A 27,355-nucleotide genomic window follows, 5' to 3' on the forward strand; every position below is an offset into this window, starting at 1 on the left:
ATTCCATTGGTACAATATTAAAGAGGAAATTCAGAGTCATAAATGCTGATATTAGAAAATAACAATGGTGGGTCTTTGGCAATACCATCATGAACACTCCTGATCTCTTCTGATCTCAGAAGAAAATAATAATAGAAAACTGAAACATCTCAGTCTTTGCAGTATGAATTACAAAGAAAATAAAATGCACAAATAAAAATAACAAGAAAAAAGGAAGCATCTTTAAATATGCAAAACCATTAAAGAAACTTGACAAAATTAACTCAAGATGAAACAGAAAATAAGAGTGTTTTCCTGAATTAATAAAGCAACTAATTCTGTAATCAAGAACCTCCCAAAAAAGAGGGCCCTTAACTTATATTTTCAACCACATTTCAGAAATTTAAAAAATTGTAATTATATCCAACCTCTTCTAAGAAAACAAAGAAAAAGAGACACTCCAAAACATCATATTTATCAAGACAATTTTTATTAAGATAATATTCACATAACAAAATATTCACTGTTTCAACCATTTTGATTTGTTTAATTTAATTAATGTTAGTATATTTACAATGTTGTACAGACATCACCACTATTTAATTCCAAAACCTGTCCATCACCCCAAAAAGAAACTCCTTCTCTAATCCCCAGAAACTACTAATTTGTTTTCTATCTCTATAGATTTGACTATTCTGGACATTACATAACTGGAATTATAAAATATATACCCATTTGTGTCTGCCTTCCATAACTTAGCATAATTTTTCAAGGTCATCTAAGTTGTAGGATATATAGCTATTTCATTCCTACTATCAATAAATAATACTGTGTTATATAAATATACCACATTGTGTTTATATATGTATCAGCTGATGGGCATCTGGGTTATTTCAGCTTTTTTACTATTATGAATAAGCTGCTATGAGAATTCATTGAGAATTTTTCAACTCTTAAGTACAAACTATTTTCTTAAGTATATACCTAAGAGTGGAATTGCTGGGTTATATGGTAACTCTATTTTTAATTCTTTAAGAACTGCCAACCTGTTTTTCAAACTACCTCCACCATTTTATGTTTCCATCCGAAATGTATGAGAATCCAATTTCTCCACATTTTCCACAACACTTGTTATTTTCCATCTTTCTTGATGATAGTTATTCCACTCGATATCAAATGGTATGTCATTGTGGTTTTGATTTTCATTTCCCTTTCGTGTGCTTATAGCCCACTTAAATATCTTTTTCAAAAAACTATTCAAATCTTTTGATCATTTCTTAGATCATTTGTGTTTTATTGTCATTGTTGCTGCTGCTGATTTGTAGTAGTTCTTTATATATTCTGGATATTAATCCAATTTTCAAATATTTTTCTCATATTCAGTGGGCTTTTTTCCCCTTTCTTGGTAGTATCCTTTAATGCACTCAAGTTTTTAACTTAAATGAAGTCCAACTTAACTATTTTTTGTGGCTGTGATTTTGGTGTCATATTTAAGAAACCATTGCCTAATCTAAGGTCACAAATATTTGTACCATTTTTTCCTAAACATTTACAATTTTAGTTATTACGTTAAGGTCTTCAGTCAGTTTTGAATTAATTCTCATATATGGCATGAGGTAGACAAATTTTTCCTTTTACTTGTGGATATCCATTTGTCCCAGCACCATTTGTTGAAGACTATTCTTTCCTCATTAAATGATCTTAGCACCCTTGTTGAAAATCAATTGCATGTAGGTGAACGGGTTTATTTCTGAACTTTAAATTTGATTTTATCAGTCTATATGTCTATTCTTACACCATTATCACACTGTTTAGATTATTGTGACTTTGAGGTAAGTTTTGAAATTGAGAAATTTAAGTACTCCCACTTTGTTCTTCTGTTTCAAAATTGTTTTGGCTATTTAATCGTCTTTTCATTTCTATATAAATTTTAGAATAATTTTTGTCAATTTCTGCAAAAAGATAGAATTTTGATAGGGATTGCATTAAATCTGTAAATCAATTTGGGAAGTATTTGCATTTAAATTATATTAAATCTTCCAACCCATGAGCATGAGAAATCTTTCCATTCACTTGGGTCTTCTTTAATTTCTTTCAAAAATATTTTGTAGACTCAGCGTACAAGTCTTACACTTCCTTGATTGTACTATTTCCTATGTATTTAATTTTTATGCTATTGTAAGTATCATTGTTTTCTTCATTTAACTTCCAAGATGTTCATTGCAATTACAGAAAAGAAATGCAGCTGATTTTTGCATATTGATCTTGTATCTTCAAACTTTGTTGAAATTGTTTATTAGCTCTAATAGATTTTTGTGAATTCTTTTGAGTATTCTACATGTAATATCATTCCATGGCTTAATGGAGATAATAATGCTTCTTCCTTTCCTCCGAATGCCTTTAGTTTCTTCTTAGCCTAATTGCCTTTGCTAGAACTTCCAGCACATTGTTGAACAGAAGTGTCAAGGGCAGACATTCTTTTCTTGTTCCTGCTTTTAGGAGAAAATCTTTTAGTCTTTCACTATTAGGTATGATGTTAGCTACACTTTTCTTATCGATGCTCGTTATCAGGGTGAGAAAATTGTCTTGGATTTATGATTTCTTGAGTGTCATCATGAAAGGGCACTGGATTTTGTCAAATAATTGTTTATGTCTTTTGAGACGATTGTGGCTTTTTTCCCTTTATTCTACTAATATTGATTGATTTTGCATATTTAAAAAAACTTTTTTTTTTTTTTTTGAGACAGGGTCTTGCTCTGTCACCCAGGCTGGAGGGCAGTGGTGCAATCTCAGCCCACTGCCGCCTCTGCTTCCCGGGTTCAAGCGATTCTCTTGCCTCAGCCACCCGAGTAGCTGAAATTACAGTCGTGCGCCACCGCGCCCAGCTAATTTTTGTATCTTTAGCGGAGATGGTGTATTGCCATGTTGGCCAGGCTGGTCTCGAACTCCTCGCCTCAAGTGACCTGCCTGCCTTAGCCTCCCAAACTGCCAGGATTACAGGCGTGAGCCATCTCCTCCCAAGCCAATTCTTAAAATAAATTGCACTTGGTTGTGGTGTATAATCCTTTTAATATATTGCTAGATTCCATTTTAAAGTATTTTGTTAAGAATTTTTGTATCTTTATTTATAAAGAATACTGGACTAGTTTTCATTTCTGGTAATGTCTTTGTCTTGCTTTCATATCCGGGTAATACTGGTCACATAAAATTAGTTTGGAAATGTGTCATCATTTTTTGAAGATTGTAGGAAAGATTAACCTTCATTATTCTTTAAACGTGATAAAGTTCACTAGTACAGCCATCTGGTCCTGGATTATTTTTTTGGAAGTTTTTAATCACAGACTCACTATCGTCACTTGTTATATGTCTATCTGTATTTTTTATTTCTTCTTGACTCAGTTTTGGTAGTTTATTTGTAGAAATTGTCCATCATTTTATTTAGGGTATCTAATTTGTTGACATACAATTATTCATAGGGTTTGCTTATAATTCCTTTTATCTGTGTAAGTTCGGCAGTAGTATCCCCACTCTTTTTTTTTTTTTTTTTTTTTTTTTGAGACAGAGTCTCGCTTTGTCGCCCAGGCTGGAGTGCAGTGACGCCATCTCCTCTCACTCTATACCCCGCCTCCCGGGTTCACGCCATTCTCCTGCCTCAGCATCCCAAGTAGTTGGGACTCCAGGCGCCCGCCACGACGCCAGGCTAATTTTTTGTATTTTTTTAGTAGAGACGGGGTTTCACCGTGTTAACCAGGCTGGTCTCGATCTCCTGATCTCATGATCTGCCTGCCTCAGCCTTCCAAAGTGCTGGGATTACAGGCGTGATCCACCGCGCCTGGCCTTTATTTTTAATTTTAGTAATTTAAGTATTCTTTCTTTTTTACTTGGTCAGTGTAGCAAAAGGCTAGTCAAGTTTCTTGATCTTTTCAAATAATCAACTTTTGGTTTTGTTGATTTCTCTACTGATCTGTTATTCTCTATTTCACTTTGCTCTAATATTTATTATTTTATTTTTCCTGCCTGCTATGAATTTAATTGGTTCTTCTTTTCCTGGGTTCTGAATTTAGAGTGTTAGCTATCTATTTTATTCATTCTTTTTTCAGGTAAGAGTTTACATCTATAAATTTTTATCTGAGCTTAGCTTTTGCTGCATCCCTGATGGTATTTTCATTTTGGTTCTTCTCCAAGCATTTTTCAATTCCCTGTGTGATTTCTTCTTGGACACATTGGTTATGTAGGGGTATGGTATTTAATTCTCACATATTTGTGAATTTTTCTGTTTTTTTTCTGTTATTTTTAGTTTCATCCCATAGTGATTGGAGAAAGTATTTTGTATGATTTTAATATTTTAAAATTTTCTGAGATTTATTTTATGGCCTAAGGCGGACTATTTTGGAGTCTGTTTTGTGTTTACTTAAGAAAAAATATGTATTCCCCTGTTGTTAATTGGAGTGTTGTATTGATGTCTGTTAGTCTACTGGTTTATAGTGTTGTTCAAGTTTTCCATTTGCTTACCAGTCTTCTATCTAGTTATTTTGTATTATTAAATTTTGAGTATCAGAATATCCATACTTTTTAGCTATTCTCTCTTCAGTTATATTAGCATATATGTATTTGAGGGCTCTCTTATTAGGTGCATACATATTTATAATTATTATATCTTATTAATTGATTGATCCTTTTAACATTATATAATATCCTTTTGGTTATAAGAAATTGTCTCAAAGTCTATTTTGTCTGACATCAATATAGTTATTTCTGCTCTTTTTTGGTCACAATTTGCATGAAATATTATTTTCCATTCTTTTATTTTCAAACTCCTTGTGTATTTTAATCTAAAATGAGCCCCATAGATAACATATAATTGGATCATGTTTTTAAATATATTCTCTCAATCTCTGCCTTTAATTGTAGAGTTTAATTCATTTACATGGAATATAATTACTAATAAGGAAGGATTTCTGCCATTTTTCTATTTGTTGTCTATATATCTTATATGATTTTTGTTCTTCAATTCTTTCATTCCTCCATTATTGCCTTCCTTTGTATTAAATATTTCTAGTGTATCATTTTAATTATCTTGTTCTTATACTACTTTTTTTATTTTTTCATTTTCCTTTAAGTTCTGGGATACAAGTGCAAAACGTGTAGGTTTGTTGCAGGGTTTACCTGTGCCCTGGTGGTTTGCTGCTCCTACCAACCACTCATTTAGGTTTTAAGCTCCACATGCATGAGCTATTTAGCCTAATGCTCTCCCTCCCCTAGCACCCCCATCCCCTGACTGGCCCTGGTGTGTGTTGTTCCCCTTCCTGTGTCCATATGTTCTCATTGTTCAACTCCCACTTATGAGTGAGAACATGTGGTGTTAGTTTTTCTGTTCCTGTGTTAGTTTGCTGAGGATGATGGCTTCCAGCTTCATCCATGTCCCTGCAAAGGATATGATCTCATTCCTTTTTATGGCTGCATAGTATTCCATGGTGTATATTTACCACATTTTCTTTACCAGTCTATCATTGATAGGCATTTGGGTTGGTTACATGTCTTTGCTATTGTAAATAGTGCTGTAATAAACATACATGTGAATGTATCTTTACAGTAGAATGATTTGTGATTCCTTTGGGTATATGCCCAGTAATGGGACTGCTGTGACAAATGGTATGTCTGGTTCTAGATCCTTGAAGAACCACCACACTGTCTTCTACAATGGTTGATCTGATTTACATTCCCACCAACGGTGTAAAAGCATTCCTATTTCTCCAGAGCATCACCAGCATCTATTGCTTCTTGACTTTTTAATAATCACCATTCTGACTGGCATGAGATAGTATCTTATTGTGGTTTTGATTTGCATTTCTTTAATAATCAGTGATGTTGAGCTTTTTTTAATATGTTTGTTAGCCACATAAATGTCTTCTTTTGAGAAGTATCTGTTCATATTCTTTGCCCACTTTTTAATGGGGTTGCTTTTTCTTGTAAATTTTTTTAAGCTCCTTGTAGATTCTGGATATTAGACCTTTGTCAGATGGGTAGATTGCAAAAATTTTCTCCCATTCTGTAGGTTTCCTGTTCACTCTGATGATAGTTTCTTTTGCTGTGCAGAAGCTCTTTAGCTTAATTAGATCCCATTTGTCAGTTTTGACTTTTGTTGCAAATGCTTTTGGCATTTTCGTCATGAAATCTTTGCCCATGCCTATGTCCTGAATGGTATTGCCTAGGTTTTCTCCTAGAATTTTTATGGTTTTGGGTTTTACATTTAAGTCTTTAATCCATCTTGAGTTAAATTTTGTATAAGGTGTAAGGAAGGGGTCCAGTTTTAATTTTCTTTATATGGCTAGCCAGTTTTCCCATCACCATTTATTAAATAGGGAATCACATCGTCTGCAAACAGAGACAATTTGACTTCCTGTCTTCCTATTTGAGTACTTTTATTTCCTTCTCTTGCCTGACTGCCCTGGCCAGAAATTCCAATACTATGTTGAATAGGAGCGGTGAGAGAGGGCATCCTTGTCTTGTGATGGTTTTCTATCTCTGGTAGAATTCAGCTCTGAATCAGTCTGGTCCTGGACTTTTTTTGGATGGTAGACTATTAATTACTGTCTCAATTTCACAGTTTCTTATTAGTCTATTCAGGGATTCACCTTCTTCCTGGTTTAGTCTTGAGAGGGTGTATATGTCCAGGAATTTATCCATTTCTTCTAGGTCTTCTGGTTTATTTGCATAGAGGTATTTATAGTATTCTCTAGTGATAGTTTTTATTTCTGTAGGGTCAATGGTGATATCCCCTTTATCATTTTTATTGTGTCTATTTGATTCTCCTCTCTTTTTTTCTTTATTAGTCTGGCTAGTGGTCTATTTTGTTAATTTCTTCAAGAAATCATCGTGGATTAATTGATTTCTTGAAGTTTTTTTGTATCTCTATCTCCTTCAGTTCTGCTCTGATCTTAGTTATTTCTTGCCTTCTGCTAGCTTTCGGATTTGTTTGTTGTGTTTCTCTAGCTCTTCTAATTGTGATGTTAAGCTGTCATTTTGGAGATCTTTCTAGCTTTTTGATGTGGGCATTTAGTGTTATAAATTTCCCTCTTAACACTGCTTTAGCTGTGTCCCAGAGATTCTGGTACATTGTCTTTGTTCTCATTGGTTTCAAATAACTTCTTGATTTCTGCCTTAATTTCATTATTTACCCAGGAATCATTCAGGAGCAGGTTGTTTGATTTCCATGTAGTTGTGTGGTTTTGAGTGAGTTTCTTCATCCTGAGGTCTAATTTGATTGCACTGTGGTCTGAGAGACGGTTTGTTATATTTTCAGTTCTTTTGCATTTTCTGACGAGTGTTTTACTTCCAACTATGCAGTCGATTTTAGAATATGTGTCATGTGGCACTGATTAGAATACATATTCTGTTGATTTGGGGTGGAGAGTTCTGTAGATGTCTATTAAGTCCACTTGATCTAGAGCTGAGTTCAAATCCTGCATATCTTTGTTAATTTTCTGTCTTGTTGATCTAATATTGACAGTGGGGTGTTAAAGTCTCCCATAATTATTTTGCGGGAGTCTAAGTCTCTTTGTAGTGTCTAAGAATTTGTTTTATGAATCTAGGTGCTCCTGTATTGGGTGCATATATATTTAGGATAGTTATCTCTTCTTGTTGAATTGATCCTTTTATTATTATGTAATACTTTTCTTTGTCTTTTTTTATCTTTGTTGGTTTAAACTCTGTTTTATCAGGGACCAGGATTACAACCCCTGCTTTTTTTTGCTGGGATTACAGGCATGGGCCACCATGCCCAGCTAATTTTGTATTTTTGGTAGACATGGGATTTCTCCACGTTGGTCAGGCTGCTCTCGAACTCCTGACCTCAGGTGATCCGCCCGCCTCGGCCTCCCAAAGTGCTGGGATTACAGGTGTGAGCAACTGGGCCCAAACTAAATCACATCTTTATACATTGTATGATCGTCAACATAGGTTTATATTTATTGCTTTATGCATTGACTTTCTTTTTATTGTATTTAAGACATACAATATTATGTTTGTGTATATATACATATACATATATATGAAGTGCAATGATTGCCATAATCAAGCAAATTAACATATCCATCATCTCACATAGTTACTTTATTGTGGTAAAAGTATCTAAAATCTACTCTGGGCAAATTTCTGGAGTATGATACGTTATTAACTACAGCTCTTGTGTTGTACATGAGATCTCTAAGATTATTTATTTTATATAGCTGAAACTTGTACCCATTAGCTTTCATCTTCCATCTTCCACACACCTCCCACCTCTTTCTAACCTTTCTATTTCTTAGGGCTTTTGTGGGGCTTTTTTGTTTAGGGTCTACCTATAAATGAGATAATGCAGTATTTTTCTTTCTGTGCCAGATTTATTATTAGCATAATGTCTTCTAGGTTCATTCATGTTGATGCAAATGAAAGAAACTTCTTTATAAAACTGAGTGATATTTTATCATGTATGTAATTTCTTTATCCATCTGTTCATAACCACTTAGGTTTTTTCAATATCTTGGGTATTGTGAGTAATGCTGCCATGTGATGTGCAGTTGTTTTTAAATCAGAAGAAAAGAGGATATTGCTTATATATACTAAAGTTACCTTTATTAAAGATACACACACACACACCCCAGCATTTTTACTCCTTTATGTGTTTGAAATTACTATCTAATGTTCTTTCATTTCAGTCCAAATAACTCCTCATAGAATTTTTTATCATCCCACTCCATTCTTAAAAGAGGTCAGCTGTAAATTTACTGTGAATCACTAACAACTAATCTCCCCTTATCTGCAATTTTCCTTTCCATGGCTTCAGTTACCTATAGTCAACTTTCACCTGAAAATATGAAATGGAAAATTTCAGAAATAAACAATTTTCAGTTGCATGCCATTCGAGTAGCATGATGAAATCTCATGCTATCTGGCTTCATCCCACTTGGGATGTGAACCATTCCTTTGTCCAGAATATTCATCCTGTACATCCTGTATATGCTACTGACCCATTAGTCAATTAGCACCTGTCCTGGTTATCAGATTGATTGTCACAATATCACAGTCCTGTATTCAAGTAACCCTAATTTTACTTAATAATGGCCCCAAAATGTAAGAGTACTCCCCCTAATTTATATATTAAAATTATCAAATTTAAACTTTGATTAAATGTTATTGTAAGTATGTATTAAGAAACATAATATGTGTATGATTCAATACTATCCATGGTTTCAGGCATTCACTAGGAGTTTTGAAATGTATCCCTCATGGATAAGAAGGAACTACTATAAATGATAAGTTTCTTCTCTCCTACTGTTTTCAAGATTTACTCTTTGGCTTTGGATTTGAGCCATTTGGTTATGATATGTCTTCGGGTGGTCTCTTTGAGTTTATCCATCTAGAGTACATTGAGCTTATGGTACATGTAGATTAAATTTTTCATAAAATTTGGTAAGTATTAGACAATTATATCTTAAAATATATTTTCTGTACCTTTCTCTCTCTCTTTTCTTTTTGGAACTTCCATTATGCATATGTTGATATCTTGATGGTGTTCCACAGGTCTATTAGGCTCCATTGATTATTCTTCATTCTTTTCTCTCACTGAGATTTTCTCTAACTGGATAATCTCAATTGACTTTTTTCATGTTCACTAATTTCTAGTACCTCCTCAAATCTGCTATTTTGCCATCTAGAGAATTTTTCATTTCCATTATTTTATCTTTCAACTCCAGAATTTCTGTTTGGTTTCTTTTTAAAAGAACATTATAAAATAAATAATGTTTTTTTAAAAAAATTATTGATAGTCTCTATTTTGTGAGATATCATTCTCATGTTTTTTTAAAAAAAAGGTCTCTTATTGATGTTGTCTATTTTTGTAAGATATCTTTCTCATGTTTCTCTTTAGTTCCTTAGATATCGTTTCCTTTAGCTCTTTGAACATATCTAAAACAGTTGATTTAAAGTCTGTTTCTATTAAGGCCATGTCTGGATCTCCTCAGGGGTAGTTTTTATTAACTGCATTTTTTCTTTTCCATGTGCCATACTTTCTTGGGTTTTTTCTTTTTGCATGTCCCATACTTTTTTTTAATACCAGACTTTGTAAACATGATAATGTGGCCACTCTAGAAATAAGATTCTCCCTCCTCCCCACGTTGTACTCCTCATTGTAGTTATTTGTTTGTTTAGTATATTTTCTGAATAAACTTTGTGGTCTCTATTTTTTGTCACCTATGTTGATTAAAATATTTTTTCCATTAGCTTAGAGGTCAGCTAATAATTTGACAAAGATTTCCATATGTGTTTGGAACTTGCAGAGGGGCTTTGTGTATGTGTTGGTCCCTGCTTTCAACACTCAGCCAGACAGTTTACAACTCTGCCTTGGCCTACACTTTCTGCTTGTACAGAGAAGGTAGAAATTTCCCAGGTTGTTACTGAACATGCACACAGCCCTGACATACACAGTTTTGCAAATTCTCAGAAATATGTTGAAGCTTTTCAAAGCCCATATTCCCCAAAGCATCTCATTCCCAGTACTTTCTCTCAAGATTTTTGTTTAGTCTATTGTTTTCCCCAGTGTTCAGGCAGCAGTATTTATAATGTTTTTCTGTAAAAGTTTTCTAACACCCCCCCACAACAAGTAGCAGCTTTACCACTGCGTGAGGTCCAGATTAGGTGAAAAAACAAGGCTTTTGAGAATATATTCCAGGAGTCAACAGGCAGATCAATTTTTCATGAATGAGGTCCATTCTGTTTCTTCTGGCATTGGTATTAAGAATCTGGGCATTATTTTCAAGCCTGCTGCTTCTCTGTGAAGAATGGAAACAGGGTAAGTTAAAAACCACAAGTCGATGTTCTTACTGAGACCAGATACTTTGATAGAATTAGCACTCCCTAGATTGCTGAAAACCTTAGGTTAGTTTTCAGAGTTCTAAAAAGCTTTGTTTTGACAGTTGTTGCCAGTTTTTTAGTATATTTTATAAAGAGATAAAATTTTGAACATTTTTATTCCATTTTTGCTGATGTCACTACACCACAACCTTTTTATTATACTATTTGTACCATATACTTTATTCATTATATGGTACAAATTTATTTGTATAGTATAATTTATTCATTATACTATTATTATTAGTCACAACAATTCCCAATATTAAAAATGAAGGACAATAAAATTCTGGCAATTTTAGTCAAGAGCATAATGGATTGAACCACATAAAATTGACATTTTTGAAACTCAAAAAAAAATTATAGCTACAGTGGCATATTGTATTTTTCAAAAATGCGTTTCCAAAAATTGTAGTTTTCTAAAAATATATATTCCATCCCAGAAGATCTTTTTATAATGTAACATAGATACTCCTCCACTGAGAGGTGAAGTCTATTTTCCCTCTGCTTGATCTGAGGCAAACCTTTGTAACTGCCTTAACTAATAAATACAGTGCAGATGATGCTTTCTGATTTCTCAGGCTGCATAATAAAAGGTTATATGACTTCTGTTTGTATCTCCCTCCCCAGAACCACTAGTTGAAAGACTGGAAATCTTAGCCAGAGCAATCAGCTAAGAGAAAGAAATAAAAGGCATCCAACTAGAAAGAGAGGAAGTCAAACTGTATCTCTTCACAGATGATAGGACTCTATAATGAGAAAATTCCACAGTCTCTGCCCAAAGGCCATAGACCTGATAATCAGTAAAGTTTCAGGATGTAAAATCAATGTATAAAAAATCAATACCATTTCTATACACCAAGCTGTGGGCCACACCAAGAACAAAATCCTATTCATAATAGCTGGAAGAAAAAATAAATATACCTAGGAATACAGCTAACCAGGAGGATGAAAAATCTCTAAATGAGAATTGTAAAACAATGCTGAAAGAAATCAGGGATGACACAAACAAATGAAAAAACATTCTATGCTCATGGATAGGAAGAATCAATATTCTTAAAATGGCCATACTGCTCAAAGCAATTTACAGATTCAGTGCTATTCCTATCAAACTATCAATGACATGTTTACAGAGTTAGAAAATCTATTTTAAAATTCATATGAGACCAAAAAAAAAAGAGTCTGATGAGTGAAAGTAATCCTAAGCAAAAGAGAACAACACTGGAGGCATCACACTACCTGACTTCAAACTATATGACAAAGCTGCAGAAACCAAAACAACATGGGACTGGTACAAAAGCAGACACATGGACCAGCGGAACAGAATCTCTATTCCAGAGATAAAGATTGCTGTAACACAGAAATAAAGCTGCACACCTATAAACATCTGTTCTTTGACAAAGTTGACAAAAATAAACAATGGGGAAAAGACTCCCTGTTCAATAAATGGTGCTGAGATAGCTGGCTAGCCATATGTAGAAGGATGAAACTGAATGCCTACCTTTCACCATATACAAAAAACTAACTCAAGATGGATTAAAGATTTCAATGTAAGACCTCAAACTATAAGAATTCTAGAAGAAAATCTAGGAAACATCATGTTAGACATTGGCCTTGGGAAATAATGCATGACTAAGTCCTCAAAAGCAACTGTAACAAAAACAAAAATTGACAAGTGGAGCCAAATTAAACTAAAGAGCTTTTGCAGAGGAAAAAAAAAAAACTATTAACAGAGTAAACAGCAAACTACAGAATAGGAGAAAATATTTGCAAACCATGCATCTGACAAAAGTCTGATATCCAGAATCTATAAGGAATTTAAATCAACAAGCAAAAACTAAAACCTTTATTTAAAAATTTGGAAAACATGGACACTTCTCAAAAGCAGACATCCAAAGAGACACCCAACATATTTTTTTAAATGCCCAATATCACTAATAACTAGAGAAATGAAAATCAAAACCAGAATAAGATCCCCTCTCACATCAGTCAGAATAGATATTATTAAAAGTCAAAAAATAACAGACCCTGGTGAGGCTTTGGAGAAAAGGGAATGCTTATACACTGCTAGTGGAAATATAAATTAGTTCAGCTATAGTGGAAAGTAGTCTGAAGATTTCTGAAAACACTTAAAATAGAAGCACTGTTTGACACAGCAATCCCATTACTTAGTATATATCTAAAGGAATATCAATTATTCCACCAAAAAGATACATGCATGTGTATGTTCATTGCAGCATTATTCACAATAGTAAAGACATGGAATCAACCTAGATGCCCATCAACAGTGGACTAGATAAAGTAAATGTGGCATATATGTGCCACGGAATACTATGCAGCCATGAAAAAGAAAAAAATCATGTCCTTTGCAGCAGCATGGATGCAGCTGGAGGCCATTATTCTAACCAAATAAACACAGAAACAGAAAGCCAAATACCATATATTCTTACTTAAAAGTGGAAGCTCTTGGGAGGCTGAGGCAGGCAGATCACAAAGTCAGCAGACTGAGACCATCCTGGCTAACATGGTGAAACCTTGTCTCTACTAAAAATACAAAAAATTAGCTGTGCATGGTGGCACACACCTGTAGTCCCAGCTACTCAGGAGGCTGAGGCAGGAGAATCACTTGGACCCGGGAGGCGGAGGTTGCAGTGAGCCGAGATCAAGCCACTGTCCTGCAGCCTGGGCAACAGAGCAAGACTCTGTCTCAAAAAAAAAAAAAATGGAAGCTAAACACTGAATACACATGGACACAAAGAAGGGAACAACAGACACTAAGTCCTACCTGGGGATGGAGGGTGGGAGGAGGGTGAGGATTGAAAAACTACCTATTGAGTAACATGCTGAATACTTGGGAAAATTATCTGTATACTAAACCCCCAGGACACACAATTTATCCATGTAACAAACCTCCACACCAACCACTTGAATGAGTTACATAAACAAGAATGAGGGCATAAAAAAAAAAAGACTTTACTTAGCACCTTTGTCAAAATCATTGAGCATGGATAAATGTGTATGGTCTTACCCATATACAGACCATTCATATGATGGTCTTATCCTTGACTCTCTATTATGTTCTGTTGAACTATAGGTCTGTCCTTATTCCAGTGTCACAGTGTCTTCATTATGTAGCTTTGTCTTGAAACAAGGTAGTCTAAATTCTCTGGCTTTGTTCTACTTTTCAAAAAATATTTTGAATATTAGTCTTTTGGAACATTTATGCAAACCTAAAATTATTAAGGCATAAATTATTAATGAAGAAATAAATTAGCAAATCCTCATAAATACATCAGCTAACATGAAAATGATCAAAAGTAGTCAAATAAAAGCTATATAAAAGTTATATATAATATGTATCTAGAATTTTTTCAAAAAGACTGACACCATATATAAAAGTTTACAAATTTAAAAAAATATCGATTCAGGGAAATACGCCAATAAGGAATTGAACAGAAGGTAAATTTTTTTGGGTTAGTTGGATTTTCATGAATTGATTCTTGATTAAAGGCATGCTCTTAAGCTTTCAATATTTTGTTGCTATGTGGTGGGTTAGGGTGAAAGGTTAGGGGAATCTCTTTAAGCTATAGGCTCAGAGTCTTTTGACAGGAGCTGCACACTTTACTCTTTTATCTTTCAACTCTCCTGATCTTACTTGTCTTGTTGTATGAGATAATTATACGAAGGATCAATAACGATGAAAAAATATTTGTTTTCAATATGAATTAAATGTATCCACCTTTCAGATGTGATTAAGAACACCTCAGGGCCGGGCGCAGTGGCTCACGCCTGTAATCCCAGCACTTTGGGAGGCAGAGGCAGGCGGATCACGAGGTCAGGAGATCGGGACCATCCTGGCTAACACGGTGAAACCCCATCTCTACTAAAAATTCAAAAAATTAGCTGGGCATGGTGGTGGGCACCTGTAGTCCCAGCTACTGGGGAGGCTGAGGTAGGAGAATGGCGTGAACCTGGGAGGTGGAGCTTGCAGTGAGCCGAGATCACGCCACCGCACTCCAGCCTGCAGCCTGGGCGACAGAGCGAGACTCCATCTCAAAAAAAAAAAAAAAAAAGAACACCTCACACAAGTGACAGCCTCTCTTTTAAGGACTAACTTAGTAAAAAAAAAAAAAAAAAAAAATAGCTTTTCATAAATGGACCTTAGACAATACTCTTGCCCCTCTTGTAAAAAAACACACACACACACACACAAAAACAGTGTATTATGGAAATATTCCCTTACAAGCCCTAGGACTTTGCGATAAGGATGTTCTGTACTCACATGGCCTTACTTCTTGGCCCCATTCAAGGAAGAAAATTAACTAAAGGTATGAATTAACCTCTGGTGAAATTGAGAGCCATAGAAAAAGGAAAGGGTTAGCCATCTGGTTTCCTACAATTAGGTTAATTTGTCACCAAATTTAGAGACTCTAGAGTTTGAAAATATTCCAACGGAAGCTGTTTTATTTCCTTTCTGTTAAGCTTCACTGACCAAGAGGAATCTCAGACCCCCAGAATTAAATAAAAGCCCCTGTGTTCCACCAGCCCTGATCACTCACCTCTCTCTTGGGCACTCAACCATGAAACTCCATTCCCTTATTTCTGTTCTCCTCCTCTTTGTGACTTTAATACCAAAAGGTAAGATGGTGAATGATTGTAGAAGTCTATTGGGACGCCTAGACCAGAGGAGGTCTACTGAGATAATTACACTGTGGCCATCCTAACTCAGACTCCAATTCACAGCCTTAGGAATTCAGAAATCCAACATGTTTATCTTCTTTGGTACTAATGAGGCCACAATTGAGAAGCAGGAGAAGGAGTTCTTTCAACAGAAAATTGGGGTTCAAGAGCTCGATAATTAGAAAATGGGGCTGAAATAGAGTTGGGGTATAGAAGCTTTGATATGTGATTTAAAGGTTAGTAAATAAAGCAAGCAGCTGTCACCAAGGCTTCATTCTCCAAAAAGGAGAGTGAAGATGACAGTTCTTGGTTCAGACTCGGCAGTGAATGGAAGTGATGTAGAGTCTGTTGGTGAGGAATATTTGTGAAGGGTAGCAGTTAGGCAAATAAGACAGAGTTTAACAAGAAAATTTTGCACCAAATTATAAAAGACCAATAGAAATTTGTTAGCAAGGGAATTTGGAAAAGAATAAACAGTGGCATGAAGCTTTAATGGCAAAATTTTAAGCATAAGACAAATAATACAGAAAACACTTCAAGACTCTTAGTTGCATCCTTAGGGTCCATGATTCAGAAGTTTAAATATCAAAATGTAGAATCAAACTGAAAAGGGAATGTAGAATCAAACATCTTCAGAGTGTTTCATCCAGATCCTGGTAAGATATGATAAAATTATTATCTCCACTGTTAATAGTGGGATGTTCATATCCCCCAAAATAAAGTGTGTGGTCAGTGAACAAAGATCTCTTCCTCCGTTTATCTCTGAGATTATTTCTTTAAATAATTTCAACTTATATTGTAGATTCAGGGGGTGTACGTGCAGGTTTGTTATGTTGGTGTATTTTGTGATGTGAGGTTTGGGGCATGATGGTAATCCCATCACTCAAGTAGTGAGCATAGTACCAAATAGTTTTCAATCCTTGTTTTCCTCCCTCCCCACTCTAGTAGTCTCCAATGTCCCATCTTTATGTCCATGAGTATCCAATGTTAACTCCCACTTATAAGTGAGAACATGCAGTATTTGGTTTTCTATTTCTGCATTAATTTACAGTCCTCCAGCTGCATCCATTTTGCTACAAATGATATGATTTTGTTTTTTTTATGGCTTCATAGTATTCCATGGTCTATATGTACCACATTTTCTTTATCAAGTCCACCATTGATGAGCACCTGGGTTGATTCTTTGTCTTTACTATTGTGAGTAGTTCTGTCATGAACATAGGGGTGCAGGTATGTTTTGGGTAGAATTATTTGTTTTCTTTTGGACGATATACCCAGTAATGGAATTGCTGGGTGGAATGGTAGCTCTGTTTTAAGTTCTTTGAGAAATCTTCAGACTGCTTTCCACAGTGGCTGAACTAATTTACATTCCCACCAACAGTGTATAAGCACTCCTTTTCTCCACAGCCTCATCTGCATTTCTGTTATTTTTTGACTTTTTAATAATAGCCATTCTCATTGGTGTAAGATAGTTCTCATTGTGGTTTTGATTTGCATTTCTCTAGTGATTAGTGACGTTGAGCTATTTTTTGTGTTTGCTGGCTGCTTCTATGTCTTCTTTTGAGAAGAATCTGTTCATGTTTTTCATGTCTTTTCCCCACTTTATTTGTTTTTTGCTTGTTGATTTAAATTCCCTGTAGATTCCAGATATTAAATTTGTGTCAGATGCATAGTTAGCAAATATTTTCTCCCATTCTGTTGTTTTCTGTTTACCCTGTTAATAGTTTCTTTTTCTCTGCAGAAGCTCTTTAGTTTAATTCAGCTCTACTTGTCAACTTTTGTTTTTGTTGCGGTTGCTTTTGAGTACTTAGTCATAAATTATTCCCCAAGGCCAATATCTAGAATGGTGTTTCTTAGGTTTTCTTCTAGGATTCTTGTAATTTGAGGTCTTACATTGAAATCTTTAATCCATCATGAGTTAATTTTTTGTATATGGTGAAAGATAGGCATCCAGTTTTCTTCTTCTGCTTATGGCTGGCTAGCTATCCCAGCACCATTTATTGAACAGGGAGTCCTTTTCCCGTTGCTTATTTTTGTCAACTGTGTCAAAGAGCAGATGGTTATAAATGTGCAGCTTTATTTCTGGGTTCTCTATTCTGTTCCAGGGGTTCATGTGTCTGCTTTTGTACCAGTCCCATGCCGTTTTAGTTACTGTAGCCTTATAGTATAATTTGAAGTCAAGTAGGATGATGCATCCAGTGTTGTTCTTTTTCCTCAGGATTATTTTGGTTGTCTGAGTTGTTTTATGGTTTCATATGAATTTTAGAATAGTTTTTTCTATTCTGTGAAAAATGTCATTGGTAGTTTGATAGGAATAGCACTGAATCTATAAATTGCTTTGGGCAGTATGGCCATTTTCACAATATTGATTCTTCCAATCCACAGCAGGGAATATTTTTCTATTTGTGTCATCTGTGATTTCTTTCAGTAGTGATTTGTAGTGTCACTTGTGGAGATCTTTCACCTCCTTGGTTAAATGTATTCATGGGTATTTAACTTTTTGTGTGGCTATTGTAAATGGGATTGCATTCTTGACTTGGCTCTCGGGTTGAACATTATTGGTGTATAGAAAGGCTACTGATCTTGTACATCGATTTTGCATCCTGAAACTTTACTAAAGTTGTCTATCAGGTCCAGAAGTCTTTGAAAGAATATTTAGGGTTTCTTAAGTGTAGAATAATATCATCAATAAAAATAGGTAATTTGATTTCTTCTTTTCCTGTTTGGATACGTTTTATTTCAAAAGGCTGATTGGTCTGGCTCATATTTCCAGTACTATGTTGATTAGGATGGTGAGAGAGGGCACTCTTGTTTTGTTCCAGTTCTGAGATTCTTTTAAGTGCAATCAAAGCTACTCAAATGTTTGATCTTTACCTAATCTGTGGACATGTTGTGATCCACCTCACATATGATTGCCTCCTTCTGAAGGAGCTTATGCAATTCTCATTTGGTTCTCAGCTTTGGTCAGAAGATACAATTGAGGTCAGATACACTTGTAGTGACATCTGATATGAAATTATATGATGGTAATAATTTCAAATTAAAATAAAATGTAGTGGCAATTGTTTTTATTTTAGATAATAAAACCCATGTACAGATAAAGAATGTGATTTTACTCCGATCACATAGGTGGTAGCAACATTGCAGCTAAAAGCCAATCTCTTTAATCTGGGTCAATGTGGTTTTTCATCAATCCATAGGTGTAGATATGCATACAAAAATGATAACTCTGATTTCTGCCAGACTTTTTCCTCCAAATCTTCTAATTATAGATTGAGGAAACTAAGGAGGTTTTCTGCTATATGTGACAACATGGATGAACCTGGAGGACATTATACTAAATGAAATAATCCAGTCACAGAAGACAAATACTGCATGATTCCACTTATATGAGGTACCTAAAATAGTCAAACTCATGGAAACAGGTAGCAGAATGGTGGTTTCCAGGGACTGGGGAGGGAGGAGGAAATAGGGAGTTGCTATTTAATGAGTAAAAGTTTTCAGTTTTATTAGATGAATAAGCTCTAAATATCAACTATACAATATTATACCTATAGCACTTAAAAATTTCTTAAGAAGGTAGATCTCACTTTAAGTGTTATTACCACAATAAAATAAAAGATGAAGAACAAGAGGTTATTTGAGGTTGAAAGCTGAGTTAATCTCCCCACAAATATGACAAGAATCCTTCAGAGGCCTGCCTTTCAAGCCGTGACATCTTCCTGCAGGAATACAAATATCAGCCCTTCTTTGTTCCTTCCAAATCAGTTATACCAGGAAGAAGGATTAAATGAAGGTCCTATAATTCTGCACAGGAGGGAATCACTTTTGAATAGCCAAGTTTCTTGTGATCAGAGGATATTAAAACCATATGTAAAGGTCAAAATACCTTACTTGTGCATATTGAGATGTTCTTGGACACATTATGAAGTGGGACCCAGAACACTCAGGTCGAAAAATAGGAATTTCATTATCAGTTTTGTGTGGTCTCTTAGTACTGAATAGTTAATTGCTGAGCTGTCTATACAATTTAATAATACCACACTCCAAAAATTCTGATCTTAATCTCTGCTGTGACTGTTGGGCATGTAGAATTTATCAGGTGTCTAGAAGCATTCTGATAATCTTAGAAATTTTATAACTCCTATATAACTTTTATCTCATAAAATTTCTTTTAAGAAAAATTGAGTGGCTAGATCATGAAGAGTTTTGTTAAAGACATTTTTACACCAAAAAAATCCAATTAAGTAAAAAAGTTATTGTTTTCTTGAAAAAATGTCTCCAAAGAAACTACATAATCTGAAATATTAGTTTATCAGCTTAATGTCTGATGAATATTAAGTTATAGCTACTTGAATATATATTTTTATATATCCTTATATTTATTCCAAAAAGAATCCATGGTATCCTATAAAAAATTGGAATAGCTCATATAGGTTTATATGTACACACAAACATACATATATATGCTGGGAATATGAGTCTAAAGAGGTTAGAATGGCATAAATCTTGGATTGCTGCATTAGCTCTCTGAGAATTCAGAAAATTATAGCATTCTTCTTACACTGACTGTGGAGAATAACATAATATCTAAATACACGACATTGGACAGGAGCAGAAGGCAGCTTGAACTCACATTATGTAGAGGAAAGGAAACTGCACTTCTATTTTTTGATTGATAAAGTTCCAGGAAGAGCCTGTTCCATTTAAATCCCCTACATCACCCAAAAAAAAACTTAAAAGTTACTGACTCGATGAGTTCTAAGGCTAAGAAAGTTATATCCTTTTAGAAAGTAGATGAATGCACTATTAAGGGTCTTTTCCAGTGTGATTCTAAGTCCTTCTCACTGCATCCACAGAAATTAATGTTGTGATATAATATGAAGTGAACATCTAAATTGTTTCTTTTTCCAAAGGCACTTATTACATATGCATCCTTTCCTCAACTGCCATGTGATATAACCATTATAACATATTAATGTCAAATAAATTCTAAAGCGTATTAGAGAGTGCCTCTCTTCTTTTGCTCTATATGTATATACTTCTGTCAATAAGTCTGAAAATAAATGTGAATATCTGGGAAGAAATTTCCTTCCTCATGAATGAGGAATATGAAACTGAATATGAATTAAGTAATTTAATCTTATCTTTTTGACTTAAACTAGTGCCCTTGGCATGATGATATGTCACTGTCATCGGTAAAAAGGGAGATTATAACTCTTTGACTTCATGTTCAAAGCATACCTCCTTAAATTAAGCTTCCCATGTAGCAAGAAACACATCACTGGTAGGATGAATTGTTCCACTCTTTTTGAGTGAAGCAAGGGACATCTCCCAAATAGAGGAATTGGCACTGTCTTAGGCTACATGCTCTGTCAGTAGGCTGAACTTTACATTATAGTGGGTTATGCATCCTATTGGGAGGAAGTTCACTCTTTTGGCTTCAGCTGAAGATTCACATTCCACCTCATTTTGCATGGATGCCTCTAAGTTCACATGCATAGGCCTCCTTGATACCATACTCTGCCTCTTACTATATCTTTCCCAGTACTAATAACCCCTGATTTTAGCTTCATTTAAAAAGTCTGACAATGCTGCCAGATTTTAAATGTATGGATGAAGTTATCAGGGAAAAGACCAACAGCTAGCAACAGGTCTGCTATGCTGCTGAGCATGAAGCCTGTGTTCTGTGTAGACAATGCAGTTGAACCAGCGCCTTCCACAACTGGCTGGGGAGACTTCAGGTCTCTCTCTGAAAGACAGCCACTTTCTCTTCCACAATAGTTTTGGAAAAAAGAGAGACTATTACAAGATATTACTCAACTCCCACATCATGATATTCTCTTGCTGCACAGAAACCCTGAGTTTATGAACTGCTAGTCTGATAGTAGAGTATAATACCAGACTGCACTAGGTTGAAGCTTCTAACAAGAGTAGAAGACAATCTTGCATAGGTTGTGAGCACTCAGTTCCAAAAGGCTGCATTGGTTTTTCTGGCTATGGATCTATTTCTACAGAGTAGAGAAACAATAATGATAGCCTAGTTTAAATACAAAACAATAACAAACAGCAGCAAAAAGATTGAGAGCTGAAAAGGCCACCAAACTGTTACTCATCTACAGAAGCAAAGAAGCCAGAGGTAGTATATTAGAGGACAGTAAAAACAAAATAAGATCCAGGTGTGTTAACAGGATGGTTCAGGAACTAACGTCTGTTAATGAACATCAGCAAAAGTGTTTTTCTTATATAACATCTGCAGTGATATACAGTAGGAAAAATAAACTATGGTTGTGCTCAGAAGGCAAGAGAAAGGATAGTAAGCATAGAGAGAACTACTGAATTAGAGCACACCCTTAGCAATATGCTTCTCAACAACCAGATGAATTAAGAGAACATGTGGATACACTTAAGGGAAAATACCCTTTAGCTCTGTGAGTAATTCTCTCCAGGTGTCTATCTATCTGTCTATCTATCTATCTATCTATCTATCTATTTTTCTATCTATCTATCTATCCATCCATCCCTCCCTCCATCTATCTATGAGGTATTGAACAACATAAGAAAGGTATTTCTTACATAGTCCTGAAATGAGGAAATTAGTTTAGATAAAATCTAAAGGATTGACAGGCTTTCTATGAAAGGAGATGAAGATATGAACATGAACCATTTGATAGGGATGATGTATGCACAGGTGGGAACTTGGAGGGACACGTACTTCCTTTGAAACTGTTTCTTAGTGGTGGCATTGTTGGTTTTTGGTGCAAGACAATTCCTTAGGTGAAAAATTTAGCAATGCTGTGCTATCTGCTAAATACCAAAGACACCTTCCCTAGGCATGGTGGCAAGAGCAAATGGTCCCACACATTTCAAAATGTACTGCGCTGGGGGAGGACAATCCCTTTAAAGGATTTTAGAAATTGGCCTATTTCCTCCAAGGTGTATATAATCTACAATCTTAGCTCCCTTCCCATAAAAACGCACAATTTCTCTCTACGGGTCTGATCCTTTCATACAGACAATGTTTTCTTTCCTATCCCAAAGCCATTCTTCTGGGGGTTTATTGTTTTATGTATATTTTCAATAGTGATTAATGATGTTCTTAAATCTCTTCCTGTGTAGGAAAGACTGGCGTTATTCCAGGACAAAAACAGTGTATTGCTTTGAAAGGGGTGTGCAGAGACAAACTATGCAGCACACTAGATGATACCATTGGTATATGTAATGAAGAAAAAAAATGTTGTAGAAGGTGGTGGATATTTGAGCCCTATCCAACTCCGGTTCCCGAAGGAAAATCTCCTTAGGTGGGAGCAAAGGTTAAGCCTTTTGAACTCCAGAATGGATGGATAAATTTTGCAGACTCCTGTTTAACCCAATTTCTTATTCTTCCTTGACTGGAAATAAATGTTGTCCTAATCCCACGTGTACTGACTGCCTCCTGGAGCATTGCTTCTTGATGCACATGCAAGCCTCTTAAGAACTATAAGAATAAAGTAAATAACAGAAGAATCTCGTACCCTACAGGTACTTATAAAAATATGTTTCTAAGAAAAAAATATAAAAATGTTAAATATGTAAAACAATAAGAACATGAAGTATCAGTAGGCAGTGTTTGATTATTTGAAGTGCAATGTCAGTCTTCTTCCTCATCCAGTTCTGAACAAATACCATTTTCATTACTAATAGAGACCTACTTAGATAATATGGGTTAAAGCCTGCTAGTCATATGACCTTGCTAACATTGCACCTGAGAATTAGGCGCATGACCATTCCAGTCATTCCAGCACTTGAAGCAGGTCTCCCCTCTACTGCCCCCTGTCCCTAGAGAAGTAGAAAGAAGACCTGCTTTCTACAAGTAGGCTCACTAGAAGGAGCTGTAGAGCTGAAGATTTGCTAACTCAGCATGCCTGGTTAGTTCTTTCCAAACTCTCCATCAGATAACTCCATTTCCTGGGGCCAAGAAAATTAAAGAGCCGGGAGGATACCAGGAATATGACATGGCATGAGTGTCACAAAGATGGAAAACATCTAGAATGAGGCCAAATTACCCCACAAACAAAATTCAAGGGTTTGTATTTTTTTTTTTACCACAAAGCTTATGGTCGATGAATCAGGGGAGGATGGGTTATCTCCCTATGCAGACGAGATGTCAGGAGTCTATTAAAATAACTCTAATCTCATCTTCATGGATCTGTTTCTTCAACACTAGTCATTACTTTTTCTATATCTTCTCAGAATCACTCTTGAACGGCATATTACTCTGAGATCAGATTCTAAGCTAATCTCAGAATAATACACTAATACAATTTTTACCATATACATTTTACACATAGCTGAAAATTTACATCTTCTCTTCTTTGTCATCTTAAGTTATGTGCCACTACATTCTCCAGTGTAGCACATTAGAGATTCTTTGATAATTAAATGACATTAAGAGACTTTAAAAATCATAAATACCCTCCTATATTAAAATGCTAAAAAAGAAAAATTTCCCACATTTGAATATAAACAAGTGTTCTTATAAAATTTCTAGGCATAAATTGAAGTTCAAAGATTGAATCTCTTCAATCTCTATGTTAAAGCCCAACGACATTAGAATCCAAATGAATTACTGCCTGAAATGAAATTATCTTCCCCTTGTTAAGTCCAAATTTTTCTATTAAATGTAAGCAAAAAAAAAAAAAAAAAATCACTCATTTCTTATTCTCTGTCTTAGTGTATTAGTGAAAGTTTCTTCAGAGACTTGACATTGAATTAATATAACATCTCAACTCACTGAAGCAAAAAGAACTGTTGTTTTTTGTTTTTGTTTTTTTTTTTTGAGACAGAGTCTCGCTCTGTCACCCAGGCTGGAGAGCAGTGGCGCGATCTCTGCTCACTGCAAGCTCCGCCTCCCGGGTTCTCGCTATTCTCCTGCCTCAGCCTCCCAAGTAGCTGGGACTACAGGCGCCCGCCACCACGCCTGGCTAATTTTTTTGTATTTTTAGTAGAGACGGGGTTTCACCGTGTTAGCCAGGATTGTCTCGATCTCCTGACCTCGTGATCCGCCCACCTCGGCCTCCCAAAGTGCTGGGATTACAGGCGTGAGTCACCGCGCCTGGACAGAACGTTTTTTATCTCTGAGCAAGAAGAAAAAACAGGTAAGGGAAATGAAAAAGATAAGGAACAAAAAGAATCGGTCCAGAAAATCTAATTTCTTTTTTTTTTTTTAAGTGAGAGAAAGTTTATTAAGAAAGTAAAGGGATAAAAGAATGGCTATGCCATAGTCAGGGGAGCCTCTAATTTCTAATTCTGATAGTTTTTCTTAATTTTCTTTCTAATGATACTCTCGATTTTACCATACAGTATTGGCCATTTAATAAAGAAGTTCAGGGACAGACAATAAAATATAAAGTAGAGCAATGTCTCTGATCTCCAGCACTGTCAACATTTTGAGAACAATTTTTTTTTTTTTTTTTTTTTTTTTTGCTGTGGGGAGCTTTCCTGTATATTGTAGGATGTTTAGCAGCCTCTCTTGCCTCTAAAACATTTCTCCCACCTGTGACCAAAAAAATAAATAAATAAACAAACAAACAAACAAAAATCTCTACACATTACTAAAAGTCCTCTGAGGACAACATTGTCCCTAGTTGCAAACCGCTATAGTAAAGAAATCATCAGTTAAAGTTGAAAGTAAATAGGAGTTAGAAAATTCACTCAAATAGGGACCTTTGCCTGTAAACTTTCAAAAAGTAAGACAGCTTCACATATAAAATAATAGATCAGAAAAGTCTTCTGACAATCCAAAGATGAATTATGTCTCTTTATCTGAAAGAGATAGATCTAGAGATAACCCCTTTGGTTTTTTTTACTGCTGTGCCAGTTGTTATAAATACCTGACCATATCTTAACCATTGAGATTTTAGGGCAATATTGCTCTGATATCTCATCCAGAGGTGCAGAAATCTACATTTTAGGGACATTTAAAAGATTTCTGGAAAAAGGCTGTCTGTGCCTTTTGATAATAAGACTGGGTGAATTACACACAATCTGTTGGAGTACTTGACTATATCTTCTGGAGAAGGCCAAGTTTACTGTATACAATTATATGATTCTGTGCATGGAACACATTATATTGATACTAATTTATGAGGGCATAGTTGATAAACCCCAAAGGAGTTAATTTTATTGTTATATAAAGGCAAAGGCAGGCTGGATGCAGTGGCTCACACCGGTAATCCCAACACTTTGGGAGGCCAAAGTCAGGAGTTCAAGACCAGCCTGGCCACAATGTCAAAACCCCATCTCTACTAAAAATACAAAAATTAGCCAGGCATGATGGTGGGTGCCTGTAATCCAAGCTACTCGGGAAGCTGAGGCAGGAGAATCGCTTGAACCCTGGAGGCAGATGTTGCAGTGAGCCGAGATTGTGCCACTGCACTCGAGCCTGGGCAACAGAGTGAGACTCCATCTAAAAAAAAAAAAAAGGCAAAGGCAATACTGTATAACATGAAGCCTTGTGATACTCTCAGAACTTTGCCAGTTGTACATTTAGAAGTTCGTTTCGTTCTTTCTATCTTTCTGGAAAATTTGATATGATCGAGACAATAGAGTTTCTGAATAAATGGCAAGTCACAAAAATACTTGAAAATAGTCCAAGTAAAATGGATTTTACTATCACTAGAAAAAGATTGCAATTTCCATATTCAAAATACAAAATAAAATATTTTTGCTGCTGTAAGAACCATAGCTCATATAACCTTGAAAGGCTTTTATATTATATGTAAAATTGTATGACACCCAATGATAGACTGTGATGGGTTAAAGAGCAATACTATGAACACTAAAGCAACTCTTAAATAACACAACAGTTTAATAACAAAAAAATTGAATAATCACAATGACCCAACTACTTGAAAAAAAAGAAGAAAAAGAAATCAAAGAACAAATGAAACAGGACATCTGTAAGATGGCTAAGTAGAAGGTCCCCAGCCTTCATCCACCCACAGAACACTGATTTGGCAACCATCCATGGATAAAATGTCTTTGTGGGAACATCAGGACCCAGTCAGGAGGTCATGACAACCCACTAGAGCCCAAGACCAAGGAAAACTGCTTTGAGAAGGCAGGCCCATGCCCCTGGGAGTAGGCTCACCAATCATAGACCTGGCCATGAATACAGAAACACCGCCATCTGCCTGTGGACCCTGCTGCAGCCCTGCTTACATGTGGTTCCAGATGCAGCCTCAAAAGTCATTCCCAAAAGTCATTCAGGAGCAGGTTGTTTAATTTCCATGTAATTGTATGGTTTTTAGTGATTTTCCTAATATTTATTTCTATTTTTATTGGGATGTGGTCAGAGAGTGTGGTTGGTATAATTTCGAGTTTTTTGAATTTGCTGAATATTGTTTTATGGCCAATCACATGGTTGATTTTAGAGTGTGTACCATGTGCAGATGAGAAGAATGTATATTCTGTTGTTGGGTGGAATGTTCTGTAGATGTCTTTTAGGTCCATTTGGTCAAATGTCAAGTTAGGGCCTAAATATCTTTGTTGGTTTTCTCTCTCAATGATCTGTCGAATGCTGTCAGTGAGGTGTTGAAGTCTCCCACTACTACTGTGTGGTTATCTAAGTCTTTTTGTAGGTCCCTGATAACTTGTTTTATGAATTTGCGCACACTTTTCTTGGGTGCATACATATTTAAGATAGCTAAGTCTTCTTGTTGAATTGAACCCTTTACCATTATGTAATGCCCTTCTTTGTCTATTTCTATCTTTGTTGGCTTAAAGTCTGTTTTGTCTGAAATTAGAATGGCAACCCCTGCTTTTTTGT

The 27,355-nt window shown here is 35.4% G+C and overlaps 1 protein-coding gene across 1 annotated transcript; it reads left to right on the forward strand.

Annotated features, from left to right (window-relative positions):
- The first annotated feature begins 15,446 nt into the window (after nt 1-15,446).
- LOC112134719 (beta-defensin 130B-like) lies at nt 15,447-22,847 on the forward strand. Its single transcript, XM_024251645.2, has 2 exons — nt 15,447-15,504; nt 22,666-22,847. The coding sequence occupies exons 1-2, from the start codon at nt 15,447-15,449 to the stop codon at nt 22,845-22,847; spliced, it is 240 nt and encodes a 79-aa protein (XP_024107413.1).
- Nucleotides 22,848-27,355: the final 4,508 nt, after the last annotated feature.

The sequence above is a fragment of the Pongo abelii genome, chromosome 7, assembly GCF_028885655.2.
Source record: "Pongo abelii isolate AG06213 chromosome 7, NHGRI_mPonAbe1-v2.0_pri, whole genome shotgun sequence".
Taxonomy (NCBI): domain Eukaryota; kingdom Metazoa; phylum Chordata; class Mammalia; order Primates; family Hominidae; genus Pongo; species Pongo abelii.